This window comes from Anser anser (genome assembly GCF_964211835.1).
Source record: "Anser anser genome assembly, chromosome: 2".
NCBI lineage: Eukaryota > Metazoa > Chordata > Aves > Anseriformes > Anatidae > Anser > Anser anser.
In genome coordinates, this window is record NC_139721.1 from 131494789 (window position 1) to 131518916 (window position 24128).

Here is a 24128-nt window from a genome sequence, read left to right on the forward strand (position 1 = left end):
GCGCTGCGGTTTTATTGCAGCAAAGTTTGGTGCCAGAGAAAAAGTTGCCGGCGATGGTCAGTTCCCGGTTAGCAGAGGAAGCTGTATCTACTTTCTGATGAATTCACGACAATTCTTAATAGGAACTTGTCATCAAAGCAATTTAAGAAGGAAATTCCAAAAACGTTTTGTTTTATGTAATTTGGCTGGCCTCTGTCTGCTAAGGAAAGCCACAGCAGGCTAGTAATTCCTGCCAGCAGTGAGACAGAAAGAGGCCGAACAACAGCAGGCTTTGTCTTTCCTGGGCTGTCACTCAGATCTCTTTTTTTTTTAACATCTTTTTCCTATGCTCTTTGATGTTTTGCCAGACTTCTGCAATTAAACATAACTCTTTTTTTTTTCCTCATGCAGTAATGAAGACTCATAGTTTTTTACTGATGTACGTCTACCTCTCAGCTGCTAGCCAGGCAACAAATTAAAATTCTCCAATACTCCTGACCACAAATTAGATCTGAATGCTCAACAGCTGCTAAAGCTTTTTGTTTGTTTGTTTCCCAAGTTGACAGACACAGACTATCCCTGCTGCTGGAGCTCTGTGAAGTGGCCGGATGAGTGAAAAATATGTTGTGGGTTTTTGTTGTTGTTGCTTTTTTTTCCTCTTGCTAATTAAGCTGGCTTGATATTGTAGCTAATTTGGCCTATTGCTATTGGGAACACAGATTTACTGACCTGAGCTTCTGGGTTTATTGGGCCCTTCTTCTGAACTTTTGGGCCCGGATCTGGCAGAGCGTAAGCCCAGTATAAAGTCACTTGCTTCAATGCAGTTTTACCAGCTGCTTTTAATTTTGTTGTGAAGAGCAGTTTCAGAAATTGTTTGTTGTCCTCTCAATAGGAAATAGTATCTTGAATGTGTACGCTTTCCTGAATGTAAGAAGCCATTAGCCTATCAAATGTTTTGTTGGATTTTGTTGCAAATTCTCACTTATTAAGTTACCGTACCATTGTTCCTTTTGTTATAGTGCTGAATTATTCAATATTATCACCCACTGCCCTTCTTGTAAGAAGATCTCTTTCCCTATTAATTATTAAAAGGTGTACCTCCACTTTCTTAATCAATGCCAGTATTTCATATTAAAGGACACATCTCCTACAGTCCTACCTAGTACAGGATTACTTCTTCAGATTCGAGTGGGCATCCAACCATATCCACTGCAACTTGGTTTGTCCCCACCTCAGACAATGATAAACTCTGTGGGGCACAGTTCAGCTTGGATAGATAATCAGAGGGTTCAATTAAGTAAACAGAGCTATGACAAATGTAGCTGGGGTTTAGGGCTTTTCTCTCCCACACCTCTGATTCTGTTCACAAGTTACAGTAGGAACTTGGAATAATATTGTTTTGATTTTATACAAAACTTGCTGTTACAGCACTGAGCCGCGTGACTGCTCTAATTTCTGGTAGTGGCCAGAAGTACATCTGTGCTCCTGTTCCTATCGGGCTGAAGAACTTGTATCAGATTCTGGTTCTGGCTAGAACTAAATTGTCTTTTTTTTTTTTTTTTCTCTAGTGGATTATTTCAAATTGTCAGTTACAACAAGGTGCTCTTGTAGTTGGAGATGAATCTTTCCTTCTCTGTAGGAAAAGCATAGAGAGTGTTTACTTGATTTTATTTTTTTTTAAGCTTAGGTATTTAAACAGCTGGTCCAAGTGAGAATCCTAAGTATGTCTCTTCACCCTTTGTCTCTGTAGGGGACAAATTCTGCACTCCCATCTGTGACATTAATCCAGAGCTGCCAGACATAACCAAGAGCAGAATATGACTTTTCCTGTTCTTCCCCTACTTTTTGATGCCTGGTCTCCGCTTCCTTGCACACTCTTTGTTCTCCTGCCCTTTTTTCTTGCCTTTCAATGGCACTGTTGGCAACAGGAGGAGCTACAAACAGTGTGTATTAGTTGTTCTTCCATGGGAAACTGCGACGGGGGGAGAGAACACTGGGCACTTGTGCTGCTGCTGGGGCAGCCCTGACGGACTGGGTGAAAGGAAGAGCTCCTGGAGGGAGAGAGGGGAGTGAAAACGCAGAGCTGCCGCGGCTCGCTGCCAGCATGCTTCTTGCAACTCAACAGAGCTTCAAGCAGAGAACACTTTGGTTGTTCGCTGTTCATTTCCATATAGACTGGTAATTTCAAGGAGGTTTTCTGCATGGGGCCTCGTGTGAAAGCACTCACAATGCAAACTGAGCATTCGGGCAAAATCTCTTCTGTTTTAATGGGCTGCAATCCCACATTATTGTTGCTGTTTTATTTTATTTATTATGTGCCTGAAATCTAAAGGTCTGTGTCACTCCTGAGTACAAATTTGAAATGTGGAGGTGCAAGTGTGTACTAAGGAGTCTTGAAGTGTATACCATTGGCTTAAAATTACGACACTGTGACACTTGATCTTGCTCTGCACTAGTACAGAGTACCTAAAACATTGTAAGCGAAACATTGTTTGCAGAAAATGATTTTTATCGCTTTATTTTTCCCATGTTTACAATGAGCGGTTGACAGCACCCTGAGCAGTTTCTTTCACTCTTTGTCTCGCAGTCATTTTTCTTCCCTTGTTATTTGTATAAAGTCTCTCAAGCACATCAAAATCAGGGAGGGGAAAAGCTGGGGTAAAGCAAGCCAGGTGTTTTCCAGAGCTGGAATGCCACATGCAGGATTTGTACTTTGTAATTAGTAGTAATTAGTAATTAGTTAGTCTTTACTTCGACTTTTTCTCCTTCAATGTGTAAACAAAATACTTGTAAAAGTAGGAAAAAATACAGGTAGTGGGTCTAAATGATATGAACTGAGTTGCAAGACAATCAGGCTTGTTCAAAACTTGCTGATTCCATGAGAATTTGTAAGAAATTTGAAACGCACCTTGCACAATTTTCTTCTCTGCCTGCTTGTCTTGGTATTTCTGCTTGTTTTGTTGTGTGTTTTTTGGTTGGTTCTGTGTGTGTGTGTGTGTTTTCTTGGAATTTGTTTTTTGTTCATTTGTTTTTAAGTCTAGCATCAGGCTTTTTGTTTCCTTTAAGGCACTATAGGAAAACTACAAATGATAGTCTTACAAACAATAATGTCGTACTTGTCACTATGATGATGCAGCAGGTAGAGAATTTCTCATTTTTCTTTTATATATGCAAAAAGGTCCCATAGGATTGTTTTTAAAGCTTACTGCATCAGCCCAAAATAACAAGCCAAGCATCTACAGTCTAAGTTTTGTTTAAAATATTTATTGCACACAGTTGGCATTTTTTAATGTTAGTGTTGAGGCGCATAGTGAATATGAACAAGGGGACAGGGTCTCGGCTAGCTTATCGTGTAGTATATAAAAGGCTCAAACTACCTTGGCACCTGACCACTAAAGCACATCCCTGTGCTTGGCCCAGAAGTGTGTCTGAAGTTTGCTGATAGCTCCGGGGTCTGTGCTACAGTCAGCAAAGTCTGTAAATCAAAATGACATTTACAGTCTGTGTACAATCAACTGCATCTCTCCATGGAAAGTGGAGGTTCCTGTATCGAGCCATTTCTTGTCACTAAAAAAAGGAAGTCTGAGTCATCTTGGTCACCTGAACCACCTCAATTATTCTGCCAGGTCAATTAGTCACCCTGATTACCAGTAAAGCAGCAGGAAGAATATATGGAGTCAATAAAGGGTACACTTAAAACCTTGTCTGCAGCAATATTTTTTAAGAGCTAAATTCAGTGCAAATGTCCAGCGGCCATGCTCCAGCTATTTACTGTATTGTTTGTCATGAACTCACTGTGCCATGGTAAGTATTTGCCCACAGAAGTGAATTTCTCTCCACTTCCTGGAACAAAATGGGTTTACCAGCAACACTATTGTGCATGTGCCATTCCACCCCCGGCCTTAAGGAAGCCCTTTCTGGCACCAGGCACTGAAGACAGCATAGGCAAGGCGTATCTGTCTGTTCAGGGATTGTATGGCCATCGTATGGGTGCAGGCATAGGCGCACAAGGTGTTGGAACGGTGCTTTATGCTGATGATCATTGTGAGCCAGATGCAAAGGAGGCTCAATTCTGGCGTATAGAATAAACTTGCCTGTGGTGTATGGGATGAAACTTCTCTGTAGAGAAGAAAAAATGTACAAAACTCTTTGGGACTTTTATTTATTTTTAGTGAGTAGAACATTGTAAATGAAAAAAAGGGAAATTAGGACAGGAAAACATGCCATTTAAGTACAGAGGCTAGAGCAACCCACAGCTAGGTCTGAAAATAGCTCCTTCAAAAGCACAAAGATGTAGCAAATTGTCAGTTTAATAATTCTGACAAGCGGTTAAAAGTAACTAATGATTAAAGAACAATTCATTCATCTTTACTTTTAGAATGATAAATGCTGGATGTATTCTTTAAGAAACTTTCTGACCAAAATCAAAATGGCATAAAGCTCTTGAGTTAAGCCTGGAAAATTAAATCACTGTTAGAAAGCTACTTAGAATGGAGTCTCTTTTCAAGCAAAAACAGCTACAGGCAACTGTGAAGCCATTGTTCAGGACTGAGTCTTTCTTTAAAATCCCATGATCCACCGTGCAGTGGGTGAAAATAACATTTGAGTGTAACAATAGCATGTCTAGTAGTTAATTCAGTTGATACCCATTTCATTTGAATTGTCCCATGAACAGTGCTTTCCAGACAAAAGATAGACTTGGTGAAGTTTGTCCCTGTTACACTTATAGGCAGGTGAGAGGGGAAGGAGAAAAAAAAAAAAAAAGGAAAAAAAAAACCACCAGGACATTGATTTTAAAAACATTATTTTTTGTATTTCAGAGGTCAACCTTCTAAAAATATTTAAAAAGGCAAATACTGGTTTCATAGGATTAAAAGCTAGTTCTTGGGATTTTCTGAAGCTCTTATTATAATTGTAAGATTTGCCTTTCAGCATTATTTAAAATCCATTCTGAATTAAGCTGATAGGGGATTAGGATAAGGACAGTTTGTTGTATCTAATGTATTAAAGAAACAAGTAACTAGAGGCTGAAAATAGCAGAATAGTGGTACATTGAACAGTAACACATCAAAGGCTTGACGCAAAGCCTCTTCCTTCTGTTTAAGGTAAATATTCAGCGATGCTGGAATGGGCTGATTTTAGCTAAGTCTGAAAGAGAAAAAGACAGACTTCTAGATCCAGGCAGCTGAGTGGGCTAATATTTCCTGCAGCCAAACTGAAATATATTTGGGGCATTAAGTATAAGGCATTTGTGTGTCTCTATAGAGACAGACCTGCAGCATAGATTGCCTTTTGGAGACAATATTCATTATATATACTCTGTTCTGCCAGGAGGTGGGTGGATCATTCATATCAGTGCAGTGTGCTGGCACCTGATCCACTGTCACATTCTCTTCTTCAGGTCTGGGATAAAACCAGCAAACTTCAACGTTCGATATAAGACAATAACTCCCAGATTAACAAGGTGTGTTAATGCCTGGGAACCAACAGCAGAGAGGAAGCAGCGGGGAGAATCAATAGTTTTAAAATTAAGTGAAGTTTTTATAGGTCTTCTGTCCGCTGCGGGTTCTTGTTATCATCACCTCCCAAAGGTTACTGCTTGATCAGGTTCAGGTGGAAACCATCACCACTTGGTTTCCATTTGAAGGGAAAATGGATACCATCCATTGAATGCTTTCCCAGGTGATTCCCTGGAAGCATTCCAAGAAATCTTGAAGTAATCAGGCATCACATGCTAAGAAGCAGAAATCTAAAATGTTTACGAGTATGTAGAAGAACAGTAGAACAAGGCCTGAGCATAAGACCTTGTCCTACACGAGTGGAAGGATGGGGAGAAAAGCTTTACATCACCAAGGAAAAATCAAGCACCAAGCTTCTGATGTAAGCTGCTTAGGTAAGTGCTTGTCATTAGGTGTGCCTATTGACCGTGTCACTGTTGGTGCTGGGCATGTGAGCTTTCTGGTGAGTCATGTGCCTGGGAAAAAAAAAAAAAAAAGGAAAAGGAAAATATGGGATCTAACCTTCAGCTTGAAGTAGGGCTAACTCCTATGGTGAAACAGATTGCTCAGGGCCATGTCCAGTCAAATCTTGGAACATCTCCAACTATGGGGCTTCCACAACCTGGTAGGGCAGCTTGTTCCTGTCCTTGAGTACTCTCAATGAAAGCTTTTCCATTATCAGAATTAACTTTGTTGCAGCGTGTGCCATTGCCTTGTTCTTTTGCTGTGTCACTGTCAGAAGAGTTTGGTTCCAGCTTTGCTCTAACTCCATTTAGAGAGTGGAAGACTGCACTCAGCCTCCTTTTATCTAGGTTAAATAAGCCTCTCCTCGTACATTACACAGTTCAGCCCTCTAGCTGTTCTGGTGGCCCTCTGGACTCTCCCCAGTTTGTCAGTAGCTTTCTTGAACTCGGGAGCCAAACCCAAGAAGTGGTATTAGAGGTGTGCTGAGTAAAGAAGAGTAATCCATTCTTCCCACCCGCTGGCGATGCTTTTAATACAGCCCCACCGGTGGTCAGCTGTTTTTGCCACAGGAGCACACTGCTGGCCCACGTTCAGCTTGTCCACCAGTTCCATGGGTCCTTTTCTACTGAGCTGCTCCCCTTCATGTTACCCTTCACCAGGGACCCCAAATACCAAAGGTGAGAGTCCTGTTCTGCCTATTATTCTACCTGTGGCATGAGGTTATGGCTGTGGGATTTAGTCCTTTACATTTCAGCAGTATGTGCGAAGACTACACGGTTTGCTCAGGGAGCAAGGCAGTCTTTTACGGGCCTGCGCTGCTAGGGACTGGATGCAGTGACCCGTGTGATCCCAGCAGGTCCTTTCTTTTCACTTAGCACATCAAGCCACTGCACTTAAAGGTTATCTTTCTTCATAATTCAAAAATTATGGCATACTGTGTTGCAAAACTGTATTAAATTGTGGCACCAGCCTTCTCTAGGCCAGTCACAAGTTAAAAGTGTAGATCAAAAAAGAAATCGAATATTTATTCTCAGAAATGCTTGCTTTCAGTTTAAGAAAAAAAAAAATGTTGCACTTCAGCTTCACCTCATTCTTTCAGCTGGTCTGTGTTGTACATACTCCAGATAAGCAAGTTCATTCCAAAACACACCCAACTGATTTTTTCTTTCTCAAGGGCATGAGTTGCAAGTGAATGTATTTTTCCCTAGCACTATACCATTTGCTTAATGATTACCAGTAAATAAATACTTTTTTTTTTTCCCCTTTATTCAGGGCCACAGAAAGCTGAGAAGTATTAGAAAAGGCAAGGTAGACAGAATGCGTGGGAAGGTGTCTTATTCACCAGCCCTAAGTACATATTGTATATATGTGTAATATGCTCACCCTGCTCCATGAGCTTGGCTTATCTGTAGTAAAGTTAGCTGCTGCAGTCCTGTGGTGATGTGAGAATTTTTCAGAAACAACTTAGTTTTGAACAAAGTCTTGAAAATAAGAACAGTAAATGGTTCAAAATTCAGAAGATAAATCTAAAGAACCCAATTTCTTTCATAATATCATAGTCTTATAGTGTCATAACTGAGACACCTGACATACATTTTGAAGCAGTTGGTAAGTAATAATACTCTGTGCCCCTAGCAATTCATCTTTCTTTAAAATCTCTCTTTAATAGAGCAGAGTAGCTTCTTTTCTTGCAAAGAGGAGACCTACAGCCATGAGCTGCCAGTAATGCGAATGCAATACTTTTTAGTGTGTGTAAGGAACATAAAGAAAAAGCCATGGCTGTTTCCTCTTGTTAGCAATCTGCCACTGCCAGCCAGTTCTGCTTAATATCCACCATCATCTGTGCGCAAGCTGGGAAGCAGCTTCACCATTTGGTCTTTTCCCTTGAAAGCAGTGAACGAATATCTAACCCTCCTCCAATATGTAAAGTAACTTGAGTGCTCAGGAACATGTTCATCTGGTAGCACAGCTCTTCTCAGTGGTCTTTTTGCAAGCAGATGATGCCGATAGTGCAGCAGGTGCCTAGAAACTATCAAAGATGAAACAGCCCTTGTCACAGTTTGTTACTTGGAGTGTCAGGTGAAATCTAGAGTTTGAGGATGAAACCACAAAGTCTTTCACTTACTCTGAACTTATTTCTTGCTGTTGAGATATCCATCCAGCCCCTGTACAGCAGAAAATATATCACCGTGACAATCAGTCTGTTTGCGTGGAGAGCGCTGCTGACTTTAAGCTAGTTAAGCAGTATATAGGCTTAGACTTAGCTTCATATTTTATCCTTCAGGTTAGCTGCTTATCAAGTCCTCTATCAGTCTTCTATCTAAGGCTTTCTGCTAAGGCTATCAGTACCAAACATCTGGGTTAGGGATGTTAATGTAAGCTGACAGTCAGGTACTGATATTTGCAGTAAGTAATTAATCCCTTAAGCACAAAGGAATTTTCTGACAGTTAAATTTGCTTATTACAATTTCCCTAAAAGAATGATAAAGTTGATAGGACATGGCTTATCTTTCACCAAAATATCTTCTCAGAGTCCCAAGACTCTCCTCTTTTTGCTGTCTGGATTGCCAGCCTGCATGACACGTCATTCCCACATTAGGGTTCACCCCTTTGAAGCTGTGGTTTTCACGTGCTAGTCAGCACTAGGCAACACAGCAATCAGTCAATATGGATTTATATGAATCAGCCAGGCGTTACGGCTTTTCTCCCTATGCAGTTACTTTTTTCTATGCAGTTTACAAAGAAGCATGCCCTGTTAGTATGGCAATACGGCCTGCATTTAATTATGTGCCTTCACATGGGTAAAGAACCCTTATGCAAGGGAGTAAGAGGGGCCAGCAGCAAGGGATGAAGGAAGAACACAGAGGGTTTAATGCTGTTACATTTTTTTTTTCTTTTAAGAAAATGAATGACAATCACAAACTGAGAGAAAATTTGCGGTGACTGTGCTTTACAGAAAGTACACCGAATGTAAGTATAAAGGCAAATCTAAACTTAATTAGTACTGGAGAGAATTTTAAATGGTGGTGGATTTTGAACTTAAAGTAATTAACTTATTTCTCAGGATGAGCTGGAAGGCATTTTTTGACTGTTGACCACTGTGTCAATTGTGTTTTTTTTCCACTTTCTGTGCTCGAGTGAGAGATGTCAGCTCAGGAAGGCGCCAGCCTGCCACCGCAGGAGTGGTTTTTCCTCCAGACGTGTATGGAAGCTTGTCTTACAGCACAAATTTCCTAGAGCAGCCGCAATCACGGCAGCTAACAGTATACTTAGTGCTGCTTGCCTTGCTGATTGTGCTGAGAGACACAGCAGCCGACACAGCCGCGATAACTCTGATGCTCCCAAAAAGCAAGGCCATTTCAGCAGTAGCAAGTCATATGAACTTTTTAGAGTGCCCAGTCTTAAGGGAATATGATACACTTAACATAAAGAGCTCTTAAAGTCTGCTTTTCCCCGGGAAATATTCTTCATGTAATCTAGGCAAAGCAAGCAATCAGTCACATTAGGAGCACACGGGCCTGGAGCACTGGCTGCCTGTGAGTGCACTGCAGTGCTTCTTTGCAGGCATTCAGTGGGATTGCTGACATGAGTGGTCATAGATATTATGAGTGCTCTTAGCTATTACAAGTGATGTTAAAATAGAAGTGGATTAACAAAAGTCAGGTAGGCCTTATGGCCTTCTCCATGTTAACAGCAGGTCAAGGTTTGTTTGCAGTCTCAGTTCTGACTGTTGGTGGTAAGATGTTCAGGTTGGAAACGAGGAGACATTTCTTCTCAGAAAGAGCAGTCAGGCATTGGGACGGGTTGCCCAGGGAGGTGGTGGAGTCACCGTCCCTGGCGGTGTTCAAGGAAAGGTTGGGCCTGGTGCTCAGGGACATGGTTCAGTGGGTGACATTAGTACTACGGTGATGGTTGGACCAGATGATCTTGGAAGTCTTTTCCAACCCTAATAATTCTATGATTCTATGTTTGTCTCTGAGATAACCAGCAGGAGTGGACTTCAGGTGTCTTTCCTCTGCTTCTCAGTGCTGTACCTGTGCAGGGGCTGAAAGTCCACCTCTTCATCCCAGAAGTTTCTGTTGTCATAATTCATGCAGTACTTCCAGGTGTCTTGTTGTCTGCCTCGAGTGTCATCTCCACCTCTGAGACAAAGGACAAGAAGTCATGGGTCTGACAGAACAGAGTAGAAGATGCCTCAAAAGTACAAAAGTACAGGATTTACCCCAAATACTAGGTAAATAAATACTAGGGTAATACTAGGCGTGTGCACACGCCCTGCACTAACCAAATAAAGCAGACACTTATGCAATAGGAGAACAGAGCACATTCATTTGATATATTTTGCTGCTTAAGAAAGATGCATTTCTGCACACTACAGGCTAGCACAGCAGTGAAAGATGGCTGGTGGGGTCAGTAACATAATTAAATGTTCAATGCCTTTCTAGAACTGGAAGTTTCTGCTTCTGACACCTTCATCTTGGGGGAATATATGGTTTTCCATCATTTCCATTTTATGTGGTGGAATGAGAACCTGTGAGAATTCCAAAATATCTCTGTGTTTCTGATACTGAGCTTTGTGAGAACAACTAGCATGAATTTCATCAAGAAAAGAAAATTTCAGTTTAAATGTCATTTACAGCATAATTCAGACCCTCCCACTGATGCAGGACTTCGCCTGGAAGGTTGTTGCTCTGCTGTCGCTCTCTCGTTTATGTCTGTAGAAGCCAAATGCTTTTGTGCTTTTCTGTGAGTTTACTTTTAGGTTCCAGTCTACGTTACTAAGTTTTCCCTACTGGATTCTTCACTTGAGATGGGATGAAGCTGTACTTTTTCTTCCTCTCTGATGATTAGTATTCCCAAGAAGACTGCACTTTTCCTCTGTGCCTTTTTCATATTAAAAATTCAGGGTTGCTTTGCAACATCAGCACCACCATGTGTTCCTCTTTGGTCAGTAGTCTGAAAGCTGTAACTGGAGACGGACCTCTCCCAGACCCCGTGGAAACCATTTGGAGTCTAGGATTGTGAGAACCAGTTGCTTTAGCACTTCTTTAGTAGATAAATTCATATACATTTGATTTATTCACGTTAATTTTTCATGCCTACATCTGATTCTTGCATGTCAGGTATCCTGTTCAAGTTTTGGAAGGTACAAAGGTGATTTTGCACACAGGCAGAGCATAAACAAGTGGCCATTTGCTTTTCTAGTCCTTGAAGGAGGGATTGTGTTATTTAGGCTTAAATAAATCATCCAGCTGTGTGCCTGTGTCTTTTGAGGTGTGTTTTGCCCTTAGAATTCTTCAGCTAATGGAGCACCATCGGCTGCTGTTTCAGGAAGGCTTCTTTAAAGAAAAAAGATTACATAAACATAACTATAGTGATATATATGGTACATAAATCACTTAACTATAACTAGCTGTTGCAAAAATAATAAAACTAACCACATAAAGATAAGAAAACATGTAAAGGAGACTGAATCTGAATATGCATAAAATGAAGTTGAAAGCCAAAATAAAAGGGAAGAAATGGAGATAAAGCAATCTCTGTCACTGTAACAGGATTCTGTGGTGTGACTGTGAGAGCAGCACATGAATATATATATATATGTGGTGCAGAAGTGACAGTATATGACCTTGATTTATGCAGTTATTCCAAATTCTCTGTCCAGGTGTTTGTGTCCCATACTCCTCTCGGGAATGGTACTGGATGCTCCTTCTCTCTCTTTGCAGCATTTCCAGGAGTTGAGTTTTCCCCTGCCAAAATACTGCCCTATTTGGGATCTCCAGAGGATGTATCCAAACAAATCTGACTGCTGTGAGTATTTTTGTGTTTGACACAGATTTTCCCAAGCAAGAGAAAAAGCGTGCCATCAGATGTGGGCCATGTGCTCAGCTTTCCCTGGGCCCGGCCAGGAGGCTGTGGGCACGGTGGAGGGGCACCATGGAGAGCCCAGAAAAACGTCCCTGCCCCAGCCCCTCTGATGGATCCCTCCCCTTCCTGCCCCACATTCAGGACATGTTCATCTGGCTACAGGATGAGATACACTTTGATTTAAAATCAGACTTAATGATTTCTTGTGGAACAGCTTTCCATGTTCTGAGGTTACTAAATGTGCTAATGTCTGAAACTCAGAGCAAAATGCAGCAGGTAGGAATTCTGCAATAGCAAAAAGAAATATAACTCTGCTTCTGTTAACTCCAGAATTCTGCTGTCTCAATAAAACGACAGAAAAATGTTCAAAATACTCAAAGGAGGGGAAAATCTTCCAGGTCTGTTCACATGCTGCTCCCATATCATGGTGCAAGAGAAATTTCTAGTTGTGAAATTATAGCCTCACTGTGGGGCTCTTTCAGAAGACGTCTTTGCATTGGCATTGCACAAGGCTTGGACTCAAAGGTTAACATTGTCACGGGAAGGGACAGACTTGGTGCAGGGATGGGCACCCAGCCACGTGGTAAACACCATTTTGTTCCTGCCTGGTGTAGCGTTGTCTGTGACCCTTGAACAAAGGTGGAGAAGCCTGAATCTCCTATATTTGAATTTCTCTATGTTGTCAACACGGTAAAAGGGAGGGATTAACCTTTTATTCCACTGATTTGTCCTTCATATGCCACAAACTGTAAATTAAGTCTCTTTCCTTGCAGATAGTCCCTTATAATTTCCTCCTGCCTGCTGACTTCCCCTTAGAATGTCCTTCTGTATCACAGATACCATCTATTTTCTCTCGGGTGGTCTCATTGATACAAATCTAACTAAATTTTCGAGCTGTTATTCTCAGTTGAGGTTTATTTTTTCAAGTCTGCTGCTTCTATTTTGGACCTAGAAAAGGACTGATGTACTTGAAAGCTTATTGATTTTTCTCCAGCTAGATGAGTGGGTGTCGCAACATAGGTCTGCCTATAAAACTAATTTTGGTCGTATCCTTGGATACATCAACAATACTGTTTTGTTATTTCTTCTGGCATAATTTATGACTGCCAGCGTTATTCTAATATCCCAGCAATAGCTAGTAGTGATGGAGAGAGTCATGCTGGCCTGTCAGCAATGTTCCTAAACTTCATTGGGGAAAAATGAATAGAAAAATCTCCGGCAGTTGATGTACTGAAAGAGACTGCATCACAAATGCGTGTTATCGTTATGGAGTTGTGATGATGTAGTTATTTTTTATTCTGAGTCATTTCTTCTTATTATTATTCATATGTGTTCATAAATCAGAGAACATCAGAGAAATAAATCAGGTGATTATTTTTCCCTGTTAGTAGAGTCCCAGAGCAGCACAGCTTTGCACTGTCTTTGCAGTCCCATAGGGTGAATGGTGGGGGACAGTGTGGAGGCAAATACTCAAAGCCTTGTAACACCGGGCACAGAAGCGATGAGTGCGGGACTTGGTGGCAGTCATTAACGTTGAACTGTTAAATGAGACACTTGGGTAGAGGCAACTGAGTTTCTGGCACCCGGCAGCCACGGCAGTGACAGATTCAAGTACCTAAATGCTGTGTCGGCCTACAGCTGTGCCACATTAGCAGTTTCAGCACAGGCCTCTTTCTTCTTGCTGACTGGGAGATGATGGCAGGTCGTGGGACAGACAGCAATGCCTCTCCAGCAGGTAGTGGACGTGTCCTACATGTCCTGTACGTCTGCAAAACAGAGCCATGGCTGTGGTCGTGCTCTGTGACCGCTGAGCCTGAGACGTGCATCTCTCTTCCTCTGAGCTTACCTTCCCTGGTGGGAGAGGCAGCGGGGAAGCAGGCCCACGCTGTTCACTCTCCTGCGTGTCAGGATCACCTCAAAGCATTCCCGTGGCTCCTTCTGAAGGCACAGGAGTTTACCCAGGGCAGACCACTGACAATGTACGGTCCAGAAGCCAGCCTTATGCTCCTTCAGGAGCAGCTTTATGCCTTCTGACAGGCGGGAGAGCTCTCCAGTGCGGGGCCGAGCATCTGAAACCCTGCTAACACAGCCAGGCCTGCTGCGGGAGGAATCACGGCCCCCTGGAGATTCACTTTTAATCCTCCCCACACCTTTCATACCTGGGATATTTGCTACAAATTCAAAAGATGTGGCTTTTTTTCCCCTTTTTGAAAAGATACAGTTATGCATTTTGTCTTTTTTTTTTAATTTATTATTATTTTTTTTCATAAGCAGCGCAGCTCAGCCAGTGTTGGAGGACTGGCTGTAGATAACCTGTGTGATGTTATTTGTGGTTCTTTTTGAGGAAGGACTGTTTCGTCTTCGTCAGCCCATGAGCCTTATTTTAGACAATGAAAAGCCCCATTTTTAAGTGTAAATGGGATTTTTGAAGGTAGTTACTTTTGTCCATGAACATGTCAGGAATGTAAAGCGAATCCTTCTGAGGTGTCCGAGAAATGTTATAATTTCCAGGTAAACTGAACATCTCAGTAAAGGCACTTCTGATCACACTCAGCTCTCCATTGTATGCCAGACAAAAGAACAACAGAATGGTTTGGGTTGGAAGGGACCTTAAAGATCATCTCGTGCAACCCTCCTGCCATTGGCAGGGACATTTCCCACTAGACCAGGTTGCTCAAATAAGCATGAGATGCTTGGTACTTTAAAGTCTTACCCGGGATTTGAGAGAACTTACTCTTATCTCTTCATACAGAACAGGAGACCTTCTGGATGGTGTTTTTCAAGACCCCCAAAGGAAGCGGTAGGAGGAGAAGCTTCTCCATTGCATCCAGAGGGCACCGTGTGTCCTGGCACCTGTGTTCCAAGGCATCCCTACATTACAAGTAAAGTTATTGACGAATTGTGTATCCTGAATCATGCTTGATGTAAGAATTGGTCTTTCAAGGGATTTCTAATCTGTGAACAATGCTTCAAAAACCAGGTGTTCTGAGTTTTCTACGCATTTTTATCAAAGTTGTTGAGTCAAGCTAATAATGCTCATAAAATATCTATCTATGTATTTGGGAAGTATTTAAGTTACAAGCTGGCTTATTCATTTAGAAGCAGCTTATCTCATGGGCTGAAATTGTGTTCTAGTCAAAATATTCTGTATGTAATTATTTTCCTTTACACACATATATCGTATTAGGGCTATGCCTTTCTCCCTAGTGTACATGTTAAATGTTTGTGTTTTTTTTTTTAATAATTTTACATTTTATAAAATGTTTTATTTGTATATTGTTTAAAGATACTTAAATATAATGCATAAATACATTCAGAAATTTATATATTTAGCAACAAGATATTTTAAAATATTTATATAGAATATATAGTAAGCATTTTTAATAGTTAAATATTTTATTTATATTTCAAAGTAATGTTCAGAAAGTTTTTCATTTTCAAATGTGTTGATGGAAGCATTAATGGTCAGGGCCTTAATCAGAAGGAAGTGATTACTAGAGTTCAGTGGCTTTGTGTAGTTAAGTTTTTTAGAAAAAAGACTTACAGATTTAACTCAACAAAGAGAAAAGCTATAAAATAAATCTTTAATTTGCCAATTGGTAAATAAATTGCTAGAACTAATTATTGAGAACCACTTCTGTGAAGACATGTTAGCTCACACACAAAATCACCCAGGTATCCCACTCCCAAGCGTGGGAAGGGGCTGCGCCCTGGGTACCTGCACAGGGTCTCGCCAGCCTGGAGCTGCTGCCTCGGTGCTGGAGGAGCCCCTCCTCACTCCACCAGCCTGGAGCTGCCCCAGCGACAAGTCCAGGGACTTCTGCATCACTCATTTTGGCACAGGCTGCTGGGTTTGGGATGTGCTGGCCCAACAGGTAAGAGGGATCAGGTGAGGAAGGTCAGCACTGAGTGTCCTGGGAATAAATCTCTTATCAGCCAAAGCATAGCCAGGGGGGAAGCAGGACTGCTGCTGGAAGTGCTGCATGGAGTATCGGCTCATTGCTGTTTGGGGATGTGTAGAATTACAGGTCTTTGTGGGGTAGGAGCTCCCTTTGTTACAAGGCTGCAGTGCAATTGCATAGAAGCAGTAAGAAATAAAAACTGTATCAACACCTTTCAGGTCTCTAATGAGTGCTTTAACTGAGGAGGCCATAAAACCTAACTCATTTTTGCATCACAGGTACGATGCAATCCCTCTCCTGGAGGGCACTTGCATGCTAGAAGATTGGTTTAAAGCAATATAAATGGCTCTTAGTTAAAATCTCAGCTAAAACCTCAGCATGGTTTCAGAAGGGAGAGGCCAGGAGGGAGCAATCACCTTCAGAAATCCCACCTTCACCTTCAAATTCAATAATCCCCATTTGAAAGTGCATCCTATTGCAATTTACTGCTGAGTAAAAGAGATACTTAAGAGTTCTGACATTTAGTTTCCACTGATATTTCAAAATAATTGCAATATATTTTATGAAACACTTTTTGGAAGTTTATTTTTATTTTATATGATAACTGACTCCAGATTTGAAGAATATATTTAGCATTGACTGTAATTTTCACTTCTCTAGAAGAGGAATACTAATTTATGGGTTGTGTTGAAGAAATGCTTAGGGTTGGGGATTTTTTTAACTGAGATTTGGACTCTGTGAAGGCTTCTATAGATTGGTGCTTTGCCTGGGGAGAGTCACATCAAAAGCCCTGTTCGGATTCTGTCACAGGCTTTTTGCAAAGCCTAATCATCACACACATTTGTACTGAAAGTCAGTCGGATACAAACCAGCTGTGTTTGTGTATTTGTGCCCCTACCTAGTTCACCTTCCAGCATACATCCTAAATGCTGCTTGAAAATATACATGCATGGAAAATCCCCAGCTGATCTCAAAAATTAAGGGGGGAAAATTCCTGAAAACCAGTACCAGAAACCCTGCCTAAGCAAACTAAGAGATCTTCTGCTGAGGGTGGGCAACCTGAAAGGGGCTTCCAGGAGGTCTCAACTTGGCCCCATCCTAAAAGCACCCCTTTCCTTCCAACCCAGCAACTAAGGGAGTAGGAAACAACTGCATCCTGCATCTGTGATGGGTGCCAGGCTTGTAGATACCAGACTTCAGTGAAGCAAACTCCACCGAGCATGATGGGGGCGTTGCCTGTACCTGCTGCATGCTGAAGGCACAGGAAGACAAGCTGTTTTGCCAGTGATTATTGCTGACAATGTTTATTCTCTCCAGCAGATGGCTCAGCCAGCCTGCAACCAGCCACGTCTCACCAGCTCCTGGCAATCTCACCTACAGGTGTGTTATTGTGTCCTTTGTGCATTATTCTAGATTGGCTCCACTGAAGTCAGCTTGTTTTAGATTATGTGGAAAAGTAGTTTTTACATAGACCCAACTGAATATTCATTACTACCTTTGAAAAGCACATTTCTTAAATTTGAAACGTTTCCAGCAATAGTGGTTCTGTGTCAAAAATGAATCAATATTATTACATTGGAGCTGCAGAATTTGTAAAGAGATCATCTCAGGTCCGTAGTGCCTGGCAGATTTATTTTCTCTAGTAACAAAGACTGAAATGGAAAGCATCCAGCTAATTCCACAATTCTGCTTTATAATATGACTGTCCTACTGTCTGCTTACTGTTGCTGTAAGTTACTGGAAAGACCCACGTTATATATTTCCCCTTTCAAAGATCAATACCTGTTCAAAAATAGATATTGTTCTAGATGGAAAGCTGGCCTTCAACAGTACTTGATTTCTGCTTGCTGTCTGCTGCTTCCTGTAAAGCTAGATACACACTGAGGTAAGACTTGAAACCACAGGGTCTGTGGTTTACATTGTGTTGACTTTTCCCATCAGAAAAATCTGTACTGTTAGATAGCTTATTGGTTTTGAATTACAAAATACACCATTTCAGTAGTTAATTATGCTTCCATGTTTTTTTCCCCCTGTAAGTGTATTTCCTTTTTCTAAGCCTTACCAATTCAATTTCTCATTTATGTGGATTTAACTCTGTTTAAAGGGAAGGATGCAGTGTTTTAAATAATACACTCTTAGAGAGAAGATGAACTGGAGTGCTGTGATACACTGGCAAGCTGATTCACTGCCCGAGCTATTCTCAGCACCAGCATGGTCAGAGGCATGGAGAGCAGAGGGGGGAGGTGAGGCAGAAGACAACTATTACAAAGTAATTTGGCCTGTGGAAAGTGAAATGGCAGCAACTGTTATCTGATTGACTGCTGTGTGAAAAAGAGTTCAAGTCAGGCGACCGTGCTGCACAGAGCCTTTGCTGTCCAGCTCACATCCACAAGCTCCAGGAGCTCTGACCCTGAGCGTAGGCTGTGTGTTCCCATAACGTCAGACGTCTAGTTCTGGGCTTGGGTTTTGAGGCTTGAATGAATGTATAAAGCTGCACACTGACTCTATTTATGCAACATCTTAGCCAGGTCCCAGGCACTGGAGTTGTAAATTACATATCACATCAAGGCACGAGGGAATATTAAAGAAAGCAGGATGGGTCTTGAGAAGTTTCCATATTCATTTGTGTACTTCAGTCGAATATCTTATGATCTGTAACATCACACTGGTATAAAAACACTTCAGACTTCACATCATGCATGGTTTGAAGTTAATGCTTCTAAAATGAATGCTTTTTTTCTTGCAAAACTTAACCATCCCCATAGAGCATAGTCTGAATGGAGAAAGACATATTAATCTACTTATCATTTACATAAATTTTGTACATGCAAAATTGGGACTCTGTGGATTTGTTTCCGTACATTTTTGTAAGTAATTGAATCCATTAGCCTTCGCTATGGAATCTCACTAGTCTGTCCATTGATCCCTATTAAGTATTGATGGTCATTTTGTGAGTAAGAAGTGTGAGAACAGTCTCTTGCCATTCTTGTGTAATTTTCACTCGAAGAATCATAAAAACTTAGTGGCAAACCAAATCTCTAAAACACACACTAACACCACAAGACTAAGATATAAAAGCAATTTATTCAAAAAAATGTGGTGGTGTCAAATCACATACACAAGCCAATATTGAGCTACAAACACAGACCAAACAGTTCTATAAACAGAAATTGGAGTGTTCATATACCATAGTACCTGAAAAAGACTGTTAATAAAAAGGAGTCCATAAGTATTTCATTTCACTTTTCCTATATGGCTCCTTGCTGAATGTCTTTGCCTAAGTTAGTGTACAATGAACCAGAGGTAGAGTCCCAAGTAAAGCATCTAATGCCTCAGGGCTCCATTAAAAACCTTTATTCTTCTAAACAAAAGGAAAGCCTAGCCTATAGTTTTCTGTATGACACTGAAGTAAAGCCTCTTTGCTTGAACAGTACGGCATTCCCAAGCGCATTTGGCATTAACCTAGATTGAGACTGTGCTTTGTTAAACCATCTTAGTTTTCTTCCCCTTCAGACTCCGACTCTAGAAGAGAAGAAAGTAAAACATTTTATGCTGTTTGCACAAAGACAGGGATGCAGTTCTTTAAAAATAAAAAAAAATATCCTTCCAAAATTCCAATGAAAATTTTCATAACACCTAGTACCTCCTAGGAAGGGTTGACAGATTAAACAGAGTAAACCAGAAAGCAATGCACAGCTTCAGAAGACAAAGATCTACACTGTTACACTCCACGGGGTAGTCCTTAGTTTAGGGATCTCTCACTAGTTATGTTACTAGGAGTTGGACTTGATGGTCATTGTGCATCCCTTCCAACTCAGGACGTTCTACGACTCTAGGTTGCTATGAATGATTCTGGTCCTCATCTGCAGAGCCAACCAATGCATATCCGAGCTGAGTTTAATTAAGAACCAGCATCATTTGCTTGCTGTTCTAACCTCTGAGTAGGCTGTACTGCTACTATCCAGGAAGCACCCTTTTAACTATGTGCTCTGCAAATATCAGTCATGATCATCATGCAGCCTATTACTCTACAGCAGGTATGAAATCAGTACAAACATGATTTTTTTTAATGATTTGTATAGTATAACATTAAGAAGTAATTTAAGAACATGCACAGCGTTTTTGTCACCTAAAGCTACTTTGCATCATATTGCATTTCTGTCTTGGTGTTCACCTGACAGGAAAGGGGTTGTTGACACGAATATAACATGTTTGCTCTGAGAAATCTGATCTAACACGATCTGCATATTCTAACAGCAATACTTTGTCTTCAGTGGTACTGGACTTTGTAACTAAGGAAATCTGAGAGAGAGGACATGCAGAAAAGAGTGAAAAAGGGAAACAGGCATACAAGAAGAAGATTAGAGGGTGTAAACGTGTTTAATTAGACCAAGATTGCTAGTCTACAGTGTGAAAGGAGCTATCATTTTTGTTTTTCCTATATATACATTTGAATTGCTACAAAGACTTACCTGCTCCTTAGCATTACTACGTTCCCACTAAAAGTATTGATGTTACAGGGATGCAAATGAACACTAAGAATTATATCCCTAGCTATTACACATGGATTGATCATCCCATCTGACATGGACTTCCTTTTTGAAGGATGTGAGCTTGGCAAAAGTGATAGCCTATTTGTACAGTACAAATAACAGTTATGGACCAAAGAAACCAGTTCCCCTCCCCAGTAACCATTTTAACACAGCAAATACAGACCACATATCTTAGCCTAAGCATTCACATAGAATGAATTTCAACTGCGGTGGCACAGACAGGCTTATGCTATGTTCATTTGGTCAGTACAGGTAACAGAAAAAGAGGTATCAATATAGAAAACTATCAGCTTGCATATGCTAACCCCAAGGTCATTGTGCTGGCATCAGCGCTACCTACAGCAAGGCAGCACAATGATGTCAGCACATGCTACACCTGCACTGTTGTTTAGCTGTGTAGATGTTCCCAATGATTTTATCCTTCCTGCAGAAGCTTTAAGAATGTATCTACTGACAGGTGGTACCTGATGACTTAAGGAATTAATAAGGACACTTTAGATTAAGAAGCAGCAAGTGTTATTAGGCTTGGGCATGACTGTACATAATTTGGAGCAGCCAAACCTGCTGTCTTTTATTCCAAGTCTGTCGACTTCATGTGCCTTGTACAACTAAAATCTGAAAAGAAACACATTTGAATTTGCAAAGAGACTGACACATTTCTTTAAATGAATCCATACCTTCTTCAGCATTTTGCAGCCACTCCACGAATTTCTTCATCTGGTCAAGAAAAACACTTTTGCCTTTAGCAACATGTGCTTCTTTATACCACTTGAGGATAGCTTCTTCACTCAGAACATCGGCTGAAATCCAGATCAGTATTTGTATGAAGTCATTGTACTTTTTAGAGGTTAAAAGACAGGGGGAAGAAAGATAGTGCCTGGTTTTGTTTTTTAAAGGCAGCATAAAATAAGTTAACATGGTCACAATGGAACAAGTTTTGCATTAACTATATTAGGCTATAACGACAGAGTATCTGATGCATATTAGGGATCCCAGATGCAATGAAATGTGTTAGATGTAAAATAAAGTACTGAATATTGTGCTTTCACAAAGGGAAGTTCTCTATTCATCTGCTTCAAATACACCATGTAAGATGGTTGATTAAAAATCCATCTACACATCTCAGAAGTTACCACAAGAAGAAATATTATGCTTTTTCTTGCGGTTAGATCACAGAGCTGTACATTGTTCTAGAAATCTGAAGTGACAGACACCTCCTGATTGCACTTAAAGGAGAGCTAATAGGGACTTTTGGACATTTTTCCATAAAAGTTTTATATTGCTTTTAGCTAAAAAAAAATTAAGACCACCATTCATTCAGACCACCCATTTTAAGGGAACTGCTCAGATGGACAGCACAGCTGACATTTTTCTGTCAAGTATCAAGAACAAAATAACTGTCTGAGGGAGCGTGAGGTTGAGTAAAATTCAGAATAAAGAAATCCTAATAAACAGCAAGGACACTTATTGTTTCCAACAGATGCAAATTTAGGTCTAGCAACAGACCTCTAGCCCCAGGAACAAAGCTTCTGTGATCCAGCCAAGCCAAATATCTCAGTAATTGATGGCTGCGGAGGCAAAATCTGGGATCCACAATGGCATTTTGGCAGTTACATAATGCAGGAGGAAAGAACAAAAATCAAACTGTATTTGTTCTATAAAAAGACTAAAGACAGCTTTCTGCATCTCATTAAAATTTCCATTCTTCTTGTCTTTGAACACACTACCCTCCCTTGCTCTGCAAAATCAACACATTTGTGCTGAGTGCTTTTCTGCTGCCTTGAACTCCTCGGAGTTGTCCCGCCGATTTGGCATTCACTTGCTGAAGTGTGAACCCTGACCATCACCTTCTGCCACAGCCTAAAGGTCACAGCAGATGTGGCAGTGAAGAGAAGGTGGCAAACTGAAATAAGACACCTGATCAAATGCATCTGATCAAACCAGACAGAGTAGACACACTTCACATATGCTGTTGAATAATAAACAGATGGAGGCAACCTGGGATACGTCTGAACTTAATCAAAACTACCCCAAGACATCCCATAGTAACTGAATGCAAAACATCTCCCTGAAAATTTGGAATTCAGTGACTGCATGTGACTTTAAGTTACCTTGTCACTCAGACACTTTTTCAAACTAAAACCAGTTTGCTGCAATTGACAGCAAGCTGAAAACACAGGGAAAGCAAGACTGCTCTGGCTGTATGTTGTTTTTCAGTGCATGTAAGTTGTGCTGAGAGAACTCTACAAGCAACACAAAGCTGTTATCTTTCAGAAATCCTGACACCCACCAGTGAATTTTTCCCCAAAAGTAAAAGAAGCACTGGAGCTAAGGAAGAAGTTTCACTTTGCATTAAATACTTGTCAGTAGTCTGTAGCAGCACCTCAAAAAGCATTACAGCATTTAATAATTCAGGATTTTCATTTACCAAGCTTAAAATATATTTCACATGGAGTCTCATGAAGCTGGAATTTCATCCTTGTATGTCAATCATTTTCTTGATTTGCAGCCTATAAACTTGATGGGTTTGTTGCCAAAGAGGAAGGGGAAACATACTTCTCTCCACCCGCAACCCTAAATCTGGTAATAGCAGTATGCAATCTCACAACGTGCCCGAAGATTAAAACATTCTCGAGCTGGGTGGATGAGGAATTTGCCTGTATATAACTCCATAGCAATAAGCCTCCTACACCAACAGAGAAGAAAAAACGCTTTCAACTGCAAAAAGGACAACTGCAACTCTCCTTTCATTTCTGAGCAATATTATCTGAACTACATTCATGCCTCCAGTGCTCATGAGAGATGATATTCTCCTGTCAGCACAGAGATGCTCAATTTAGCAATCAAGCAGGACAGGGTGTAGTTAATCATACCCCTAGGTTGCTTTGAAGCAACAGGAACACTGGAGGGGACAGAAGGAAGAAGGGAATGACTCATTTATATAAACTCATATAGCTATATCATCTATGAGTTATTTCTCATTAAACTTGATTATAGGTATATTTTAACTGCTGAAGCTGAACTCTGTGGTTTGTGGGCATGTGCGCATCATTTTCACTGCAGTCCCAGGTGATGTCAGCCCAAGAGACGGTTTTCCTGCAGGTGCAGCCACCCTCCACTCAAGCCACCCACTGCGAGAGCCTCCAGGGACATCTGTCTTGAAAGAGAGAGGTTGCAAAGCACAGACTCCAAAGAGCCCAATTTCTTTACTGCAGGGTTAACTGGAATGTTACTCGAAGTTTAGGTCTCAGCTTTGTACTAAATCACCCAGCGTGAACGCGCTTCTGCTTTTAACTCAAACTGCATAGCCATCGGTGGTAAAGACAAAAGCATACGCTGTCAGTTGCCAGCACAGTCAATCAATCTGCAGATTTCAGCTCAACTCTACTGCAGACAACTCAGCTGGGAGGACAGAGCCTTAGGGCAAGAGCTCTTTCAATATGGGGAATGTCACCCACAGTACAATTATGGTCTTTATGATTTATTTTTTTCCTGGGAAGATTTTGCATCCAGTATCAAAAGAAGGTACTTGAATACTGAAGATCATTTAAAGATAACTGGATTCTATCAAGAACAGAAAACCACCAAAACCTGATTGTCAAGCAGAACTTGAAGATTCAGTCCTTGTAAACACAAGATTCCTACTGTTTGAGAAGACAGTCTGCATCTTCTGGTTACGAGACCTCCATACTGCAGGAGAGCATCTCTGAGGTCTAATTGTGCTACAGTTGACTGCAGTTCTGTTCCACATGCACATGAGATTTCCCTCCGCCCCCGTTATTTTGTAAACAGACCTAACTTTTAATGCAAAGGTACACAGACACTTTGTGCCTGTTCGTTGTTCAGAGGATGAAATTCTGATC

General features: G+C 41.0%; 1 protein-coding gene and 1 long non-coding RNA gene across 6 annotated transcripts in view; one reads left to right on the forward strand and one right to left on the reverse strand.

Moving 5' to 3' along the window:
* Positions 1 to 5389: 5389 nt before the first annotated feature.
* On the forward strand, positions 5390 to 19180 carry LOC310893628. 2 transcript variants are annotated; one of them, XR_014579164.1, is made up of 5 exons: positions 5390 to 5872; positions 8844 to 8912; positions 11669 to 11753; positions 14563 to 15685; positions 17033 to 19180. It is a non-coding gene; the product is annotated as an uncharacterized lncRNA (long non-coding RNA). The 2 variants fall into 2 exon arrangements; XR_014579165.1 differs by having other exon boundaries at positions 5410 to 5872; positions 14563 to 19180.
* Positions 18778 to 24128, reverse strand: part of BZW2 (basic leucine zipper and W2 domains 2) — a 58430-nt gene continuing 53079 nt past the window's right edge. For all 4 annotated transcript variants that reach the window (XM_083822850.1, XM_083822849.1, XM_083822851.1 and 1 more), the window contains exons 11-12: positions 20943 to 21065; positions 18778 to 19234 (exon numbers count right to left, since the gene is read on the reverse strand). In XM_083822850.1, coding sequence (XP_083678976.1) covers positions 19206 to 19234; positions 20943 to 21065 — 152 coding nt within the window. In that variant the 3' untranslated portion in view covers positions 18778 to 19205. The remainder of the gene's footprint in view (positions 19235 to 20942; positions 21066 to 24128) is intronic.